Raw genomic sequence first — 9,134 nt, 5'->3', positions numbered from 1 at the left:
TATACATAATACATAATTAAATTTTTGTTGTAAATGTATTTTGTTAGTTGGGTGAATCAATATTTTAATTATGTGGTCTTTTAAAATATTTTATACTACACATTAAAATTTTTATGTTATGCGTCAAAATTTTTGTATTATATATCAAAATTTATGTGATGTGTATATTTCGTTAGTTGAGTGTAAATATTTTAAGTATGTAATATTTTAAAAAATTGTGTTATATACTAAATTTTTATATTGTGTACCAAAATTTATGTGATGTGCATACAATTTTTATACTCTAATTTTTTAAATATTTATAAAAAAAATAAAGATGATAACGATAATAATATCGAAGAATGAGAAGATAAAAAAATTACAACAAAAAGAGAGTTGTCTACATAAATCCGAAAAAGAAAAAACAAGCAATAACTTAATCGAAAACTTTATAGGCACTTGGATGCCTAATTTTATTATAAATATTATTCAAAAAATTTTATAAGTTTGAGTTTTAACTTTTAAATCAATAAACAATTATCATATAAATTTTAATATAAAAAAAATTTCAAGAACTAATATAATTTATTATTTTTAATTATTAATTTAATTTTTTAATTTAATAATTTATTAATGTATTTTTAAATAACATTTTTAAATAACGACTAATTCTCTGACATTTCTTGTTAGCATATTAATATCACGGCGTAAATTAATTTCTTATTCTTAAGTGCACAGATGAAAGTAGGAATTAATTGAGAATTTGTTAATTAATAATAAATATAAAATACGAGGAAGGTGGTGAAATGTCCAGCGTGGGAAATGGATGTGACGTGGCATGGGGCCCACAAGCATTGGGTTGGCCCCTCGGTCGCAGTGGCAGTGGTATATCGCAGACACTCCTCCCCTTATCGGCATGCACCCCGCCTTCTCCTGGTCGCTCCCACCATCATTTACATTTTTAGTTTCACACACAAACACAACAAACTAACAACCTCTCCCTCCATAAACACCCTCTTTCTCTCTCGCGCTCCCTTCCCTTTCATGTGTCACACACACTGCACGCCAATCTTCCCCGCAAAATAAATAAGCTCCAACAGAACAGAATTCTCAAAGGAATAACGAAAGGGAAAATAACACATGACGACGCCGTTTTCGGCGGGGCTGAAGCACTTGGATGGAGGCGGAGGACTGGCGGTGCTCTCCAATTCCATCGACAAGGTTGATTCGTCCTCCACTTCCTCCTCGACGGCGCTCAGTGGCAGCGTCAAGTGCTCTAAGCTGGTAGACTCGCCCATTTTGATTTTCTTGTTCTTCCACAAGGCGATTCGGAACGAGCTAGACGCGCTGCACCGTCTCGCCATGGCATTCGCCACCGGCAACTCCTCCGATATCCAGCCTCTCTCCCAGCGCTACCATTTCCTCAGCTCCATGTACAGGCACCACTCCAATGCCGAAGACGAGGTGCAAATCTTGCCTCCACTTTGTTTTTTTTCGGAGTTTTTTCATTTTTGGACTGTGTCTTTGAATTCCCCTTGCAGATAGAAATGCTGTAGAAAATTAAGTTTTATAGCTGATTACATTTTTCGATACAGAATCCAAATGGTGCTCTTGTTTGTGTGTTCTCTGTCTCTCTGCCATTTCCTCTTCATATATTTAGGTCATACTTTGGTCTAGCTCAATGAAAGCTCATTTCTACTGGTATGATAACTAGCTTCAATATTTATGATAACAGGGGGAGCAATTTCGTAATTGCTGCCGCCAGCGATTACGCTTTTCTAGTTTTTCATGTCCGAAATCGCTTGATTTGTTGCTGTGTTTCTCCTTAATCTTCTATTATTGCTCTTGGAAAGACTTAGTAGGAGGAAAAAGAAACAGGTGTTGTTTAGCAATTTCTTAATCTTCTGTTATTGCTTTACTTGACACCTTCATACTTTTGGCAAAGATTATTCTGTTAATTTGTCTGCATCAATCCTGTTCGGCTATGGTTAAAGCTTTTGAACATTCTGAGGTGAAATATATTATTCTGGAATATAGGTGATTTTTCCAGCCCTTGATATACGTGTGAAGAATGTTGCAAAGACATATTCTCTTGAACACAAAGGTGAAAACAATCTTTTTGATCATCTATTTGAGCTGCTAAATTCTTCCACCCACAACGATGAAAGTTTTGCTAGAGAGTTAGCATCCTGCACAGGAGCTTTGCAGACGTCAGTTAGTCAACACATGGCAAAGGAAGAGGAGCAGGTATAAGTTTGTTTACTAGTCCTTACCTTGAATTTCCACTTGGACCTTATAAGATAAATCCAGATTAAGGCAATAGCAAAATGGACTTACTTTTTGACATTCTTCATCCTAAAGGTACTAATGTTACTTCTTGATTAAACAAGACATTCATTAAAATGATGAGAAAATGACAGGCTACAAAGAGATTAGAGAATAAGGGATCCTCCTTATTCTAAAAGGAATTTAAATACTATTCTTAAATCTTGGAATGTGGGAGGATGCCAAATTGGCCAATGTGGTGGAACTTAGAGCCAAATTAATCTTATGATGAGAGGTTTAACAAATTCTAGGACACTAAAGCCATATATGTGTTTTTATTTTTGGTTTTAAAAATTATTTACTTCACTTGTCCAGTAGAAATGACCCAATACAGGAAATTTTGTGCCCATTCCTTGTTTGGACTCGCGTTGGTTCTGAGCATAGCATGGGGTTTAGGGGTTGTTGTATTAAATAGCTGGCCAAATGGGATGATAGTACCCTTAAGTTTGGGGCTCAGAGTGATATGGTGCCATCGACTAACATCAACACATTCAAATTATTGAACCTTTAATGTGATATTAGTAAATATGACTAAAGCCAAATTTACTTATTAACTTTGTACATTACTTGTATCCAAAAATCTTTAAGCTGTTAACATTTGGTCTGGTAAGAAGTATTTTCTATAAAACTTACAGCTAAAGTTGATTTCAGGAAGAAATTGAATTAAGAATTCACGTATATTCCAATGCAAGGGGAATTTGTAAAACTGAGTAAGTAGAAATCCTTTTGGATGTGTCTGAATTTAATTTTCCCCCTTTCCTTGGGTGATATCAGGTATTTCCTTTGCTTATTGAGAATTTCTCTCTCGAGGAGCAGGCATCTTTAGTTTGGCAGTTTCTTTGCAGTATTCCCGTGAACATGATGACAGAATTTCTTCCATGGCTTTCAAGATCCATATCACCTGATGAACGACTGGATTTGCAGAATTGCTTAATCAAGATAGTTCCAGAGGAAAAGCTTCTTCAAAAGGTGTGGTTTTAAATTTTAAATTCTGTATAATGCATTGCTGATTCCTTTTCTTGTTAATGTTGCTTTATGGGTTGAAGCTGATATGTGATTATAATATATACAATTCTTGCTTATTGAAGGTTATTTTCAAGTGGATGGAAGGGAGAAGCAGTGTTAACACAGTTGACAGTTGTGTAAACCATTCTCAAGTTCAATCTAGTAGTAGCCCATCAACTGGAAAAAGGAAATATTCTGGATCTACCCTGGATGACTCTGATGCCATTGGATTACATCCTATAGATGAAATATTGCTCTGGCATAATGCAATTAGAAAAGAGCTAAGTGAGATAGCAGTGGAGACCAGAAAGATACAATGTTCAGGGGATTTTACAAATCTATCCTCTTTTAATCAAAGATTGCAGTTCATTGCTGAAGTTTGTATATTTCATAGGTATCACCTTAGTGTAGCTTACCCAATTATATTTCTTTTAAAAATTTCCATACTTGATTCATGGTACTGTATGTATTTTTTCTGCAAACTTATAGTATTGTAAATCTGATGTTATATGAATAGTAAAGACAACCTTCCATCTCTGAGATATTGATTATTTATTACTGGGAATGCAGTATTGCTGAGGACAAAGTTATTTTTCCAGCAGTAGATGGAGAATTGTCATTTTTTCAGGAGCATGCTGAAGAAGAAAGCCAGTTTAATGACTTCCGGTGTTTGATTGAAGGTATTCAAAGTGAAGGAGCAACATCTAATTCAGAAGTTGAATTCTTTTCAAAGTTATGCTCACATGCTGATCATATAATGGAAACCATAGAGAGACATTTCCATAATGAAGAAGTTCAGGTGAGTCATAAATGTTTATGTGATAATGTTTGGAGGTGTTTGTTGGACATTCGGAATTAGTTAGCAAATTTGATTTTATTCGGCAACATAAAGATTGATATATTTGGTTTGTGGGATATGCATCATATGTTCAAAGTTGATAAATATGGCCGATTCTCGTATCTATCTATTAATTAACCGAATTTTATCATAAGTGTGACACTGAGTTTTTGTTTCATAGTGCATAATTAAATTTTATTCTGTGATTTTGACAAGATAGTTGCAACACAAGTTACCTTTCAAGGAACATTAAATGCGCTTAATTGATCTATTCTGTAGGTCCTTCCACTTGCAAGAAAGCACTTTAGCTTTAAAAGGCAATGCGAACTTCTGTATCAAAGCTTGTGCATGATGCCTCTGAAATTGATTGAGCGCGTCCTTCCATGGTTGGTAGGATCGTTAACTGCAGAAGAAACAAAGATGTTTCTGAGAAACATGCAGTTGGCAGGTTATATGTCTATTTTAAAATATTTGCCTGCTTAAAGAAATGAAATTTCACAATTTCATCCGACAATTTTTCATCCAAAAACAAATTTCTATATCTGACAATATCCCTATCTGTTTCAGCTCCAGAAATGGATTCTGCTCTAGTTACACTCTTCTCTGGGTGGGCTTGCAAGGCTCGTATTGAAGGTCTATGTTTGTCTTCTGGTGCGTCAGGTTGCTGTCCTGTTCAAAGACTTTCTGATATTGAAGAAAACATTGCTTGGCCATCCTGCGCTTGTGCTTCCGCATCATCTGTAAGAGATTGTTTAGTATTAGACAAATCAGATGGGAACAGAAAGTCATTCAAGCGAAACTTATTAGAGTCCCACAACAATGGAGATATCACTGAAAATCCAGAGACTGAAAATGTCCAAAAACAATGTTTTGCTACTCGGTCTTGTTGTGTGCCGGGTTTAGGAGTAAACAGTAACAATTTGGGGCTGAGTTCTATTTCTACAGCCAAGTCCTTGCGGTCCTTGTCTTTCAACTCTTCTGCCCCATCTCTTAATTCCAGTCTTTTTGTATGGGAAACAGAAAGCAGCTCATCTGATGTTGGATCTGCACAAAGACCAATTGATACCATATTTAGTTTCCACAAAGCTATACGAAAAGACTTGGAGTATCTAGATGTTGAATCTGGAAAGCTGAGTAATGGTGATGAGATAGTTCTTCGGCAATTTAGTGGAAGATTTCGTCTTTTATGGGGCTTATATAGAGCTCATAGTAATGCAGAAGATGATATAGTATTTCCAGCATTGGAGTCAAAAGAGGCACTTCATAATGTGAGTCATTCATACATGCTGGACCATAAGCAGGAAGAACAATTATTTGAGGATATTTCCTGCGTTCTTTCTGAGCTTTCTATGCTTCATGAAGCCTTGCAGATGAACCATATGCCAGAGAACTTAAGTGAAAGTAATTTTAGAACATCTGATTCCAAGGGTAGTGAGAATATTAAAAAGTATAATGAACTCGCGACTAAGCTTCAAGGAATGTGCAAATCCATAAGGGTTACTCTGGATCATCATCTTTTCAGGGAGGAGTGTGAACTGTGGCCATTATTTGGGAAACATTTCACTGTAGAAGAACAGGACAAGATAGTGGGACGGATAATTGGAACAACTGGAGCTGAAGTTCTCCAATCAATGTTGCCATGGGTAACTTCCGCGCTTACTCAAGATGAACAGAACAAAATGATGGACACATGGAAGCAGGCAACTAAAAACACTATGTTCAATGAATGGCTCACTGAATGCTGGAAAGATAGTCCAGCACCTATAACACAGATAGAAACATCAGATCATAACACTTCTCGGAGAGGTTTATATTGAGCTTTAGTTTCTTCCATGTTTTATGGAAATTGTATGATAGATATTAATATTATAGATTGGTATTGTTCATTCTTAGGTGCTGAATATCAAGAAAGCTTGGACCATAATGATCAAATGTTCAAGCCTGGTTGGAAAGACATATTCCGGATGAACCAGAATGAACTTGAGTCAGAGATCCGAAAGGTTTATCGTGATTCAACTCTTGATCCAAGGAGAAAGGCATACCTTGTGCAGAATCTGATGACAAGGTCTGTATAAGTGAGCATAATTCTCTGGTTTTATTTAAACCTAGCTTTATTTATAGCACCTTGCCTTTTCCTCATGAACATACACTCATTGATTAGCTATTTGTGTACTGTAGTCGTTGGATAGCTGCTCAGCAGAAATCACTGAAAGCCATAACTGAAGTAGCATCTAATGGTGAACAAATAGAAGGGCAGTCACCATCATTTCGGAACCCTGATAAACATGTGTATGGGTGTGAGCACTATAAGAGAAATTGTAAGCTACGAGCTACATGTTGTGGCAAGTTAGTTACTTGCAGATTTTGTCATGACAATGTGAGCGATCACTCAATGGATAGGTAATTTTCTGATAGGATTTTTTTTTTACTTTATGGTAGACTGGTAGTACATACATCTAACCATCTGCTTGATTATTGCAGAAAAGCAACATCAGAAATGATGTGTATGCGCTGCCTGAATATACAGCCGATAGGGCCTAAATGCATGACACCTTCATGTAACGAACTTTCAATGGCAAAATACTATTGCAACATATGCAAATTTTTTGATGATGAAAGGTAATTTTTTGTTCTTACTTCAAATCCAAAATCTTTAGAATTAAAATTTCTATTTTGTTTCCCATATGTGCGGAATCAGAATAAATGCCATGGGCCAATTTGTTGCTTGAAGTTTACAATTTATTAGTGTTTTAGTGGCAAAAGTTACACCATAAAGCAATTTGACTTGTGGAGGTTTCAGAGAACAGATTTCGCGAGACAAAATCACCTCTTCTCCTGAAAAGGGAGGGATAATCCGAGGATATATCAATATTTCGAAAAACATAAATTTAATTCTTTCAGTACTATCACAAAGAAATGAACATATTTATACTTATTTACCTAAAGTTGTTATTTATTTATTGGATCATTCATTTTCAGGAATGTATATCATTGCCCATTTTGCAACATATGCCGTGTCGGACGAGGGCTTGGGATTGATTATTTCCATTGCATGAAATGCAATTGCTGCTTGGGCATAAGATCACAATCACATAAGTGCCTGGAAAAAGGCTTAGAAATGAATTGCCCAATTTGTTGTGATGATTTATTCACGTCAAGTGCTCCAGTTAGAGCTCTGCCTTGTGGCCATTATATGCATTCTGCTTGCTTTCAGGTCTGTTTAACATGCCTATTATAGAGTCTTTAGTTCCCTCCTTAAACAAAAGGGGGAAATTATATAAAATATCTCAAAGATTTGTGGATTCAATCTTATACTTCGTTATAATATGTTAGGCATACACTTGTAGTCACTACACATGTCCGATCTGCAGCAAGTCATTGGGAGATATGGCGGTAAGAAGATTTTCTTCCATTTAATATATCTTTTTGCATTCATCGAAGTTTTCTGCATAATTTAGTTAAAAATTAAACTCTCATTTTTGCTAAGCTTGAACAATGTAAATCCTGGAAGGTATTCACCAAGTTATAACAAATCTATGCTAATATTATTTCCTTTTCTAAATTAACAAATCCAAATTTTGATTACCATATCAACCATTTGTGGGGGTCTCAGTTGTACTCGTTGAAGGGTATTGGGTTGGAACTATTAAGGATAAGCCATGCTTAGCTGTTTCTCCGTCTCCCAGGTTTATTTTGGCATGCTTGACGCACTATTGGCTACTGAGGATCTTCCTGAAGAGTATAAGGACCGGTGTCAGGTGAACACTTTTTTCTTGTTACTCTTCACTTCATTCCTCTCCAAAGTTAATGTGGATTCTACGGAAGAAAGCAGTGTGGTATTGAAGTTCACCAGCAAATAATTTTTAAGTATATTGTAAGTTAACTAAGTTTTGTAATGGCAATGCAGGACATACTCTGCCATGACTGTGACAAAAAGGGCACTTCACGCTTCCATTGGTTATACCACAAATGTGGATTTTGTGGCTCTTACAATACCCGGGTGATTAAGGGTGAGGAATCAAATTCCAGCTGCTCTTACTCTTAGCGTGCTGATTTTGACAGCGAGTTTGTAAATATTTGTATAGCCAAACCAAATTTTCCCTAAAACCAGGAACCAACCTGGTTATCGTTTGGTCTTATACATAATCTGAGTCACTTCCATGCAGACATTTTGGATCCTTTTATGAGCTGTCGTAAGCTAGTGTTTAGAGAGTAGAGATAGAAGCACCTAATTAGTTAATCATGTAGCGTTGTGTACAGATCATGTTCAATCTGCAATGTAAATTCTTGCATTCCATCCATCCTCGTTTCTCTTTATCATTAACAGCGCTCTAATCACGCTAAGGAATTCTTATCCAACTTCCCTGACTAGTAGGCGCGCATTGTGATATTAAAAATATTTCTTCAAAAATTGATCTAACACATCCTGTCTGTCTCTCTCTCTATTGAGAGTTGAAGTGTGCAAAAATAGGAGGTGGCACCTGGCAACGCCATGGGTGGTCCACTCAATCGTTGAGTTGGTGGCTCAGAAGTCAGAACTGTTGTTGCTACGAAATTTCCACATAATCTCAAGAACATTAGGGCCTCTATTTTGAGGATTCTTTTTTTTTTTTTCCCGGAGGTGTTTGTATTAATAAAACGAGTTTAAAGCGAGCCATGGCAACGGCAAAGTGTCTGGTCTTGTGTGTTTCACTTCCAACTCGGTGTGAGCACGAGCCATCCCTTCAGCATCTTAATCTTATTAGCTTCCGATCAACCTGGCTCCTAAATGATTCTTCATTTAGCAGATATTCGTGTCATTGCCTCTTATATAAATACTCACAAGTTCATCACAATTGACTAATTGAAAAATAAAAACTACATTGCGGCATTCACCTGCACACCCACGTATTTGTAACGCTTACATGTCCTACTATGCGTCACCACATTTTTTAAATCAATTTTAATGTATAAATTCAAATGGCATGTCTTTTTTTGGTGCTGAAAT

General features: G+C 36.2%; 1 protein-coding gene across 1 annotated transcript; it reads left to right on the top strand.

Moving 5' to 3' along the window:
- Positions 1-920: 920 nt before the first annotated feature.
- On the top strand, positions 921-8,446 carry LOC130968667 (zinc finger protein BRUTUS-like). The gene is made up of 14 exons (XM_057894061.1): positions 921-1,443; positions 2,017-2,226; positions 3,079-3,273; positions 3,393-3,703; positions 3,880-4,108; positions 4,427-4,595; positions 4,715-5,953; positions 6,041-6,212; positions 6,326-6,547; positions 6,629-6,766; positions 7,127-7,361; positions 7,481-7,540; positions 7,834-7,905; positions 8,055-8,446. The coding sequence occupies exons 1-14, from the start codon at positions 1,120-1,122 to the stop codon at positions 8,190-8,192; spliced, it is 3,714 nt and encodes a 1,237-aa protein (XP_057750044.1). The 5' UTR covers positions 921-1,119; the 3' UTR covers positions 8,193-8,446.
- Positions 8,447-9,134: the final 688 nt, after the last annotated feature.

Source organism: Arachis stenosperma, chromosome 3, assembly GCF_014773155.1.
Source record: "Arachis stenosperma cultivar V10309 chromosome 3, arast.V10309.gnm1.PFL2, whole genome shotgun sequence".
Lineage (NCBI taxonomy): Eukaryota > Viridiplantae > Streptophyta > Magnoliopsida > Fabales > Fabaceae > Arachis > Arachis stenosperma.
This window is presented reverse-complemented; position numbering and strand designations above follow the sequence as displayed.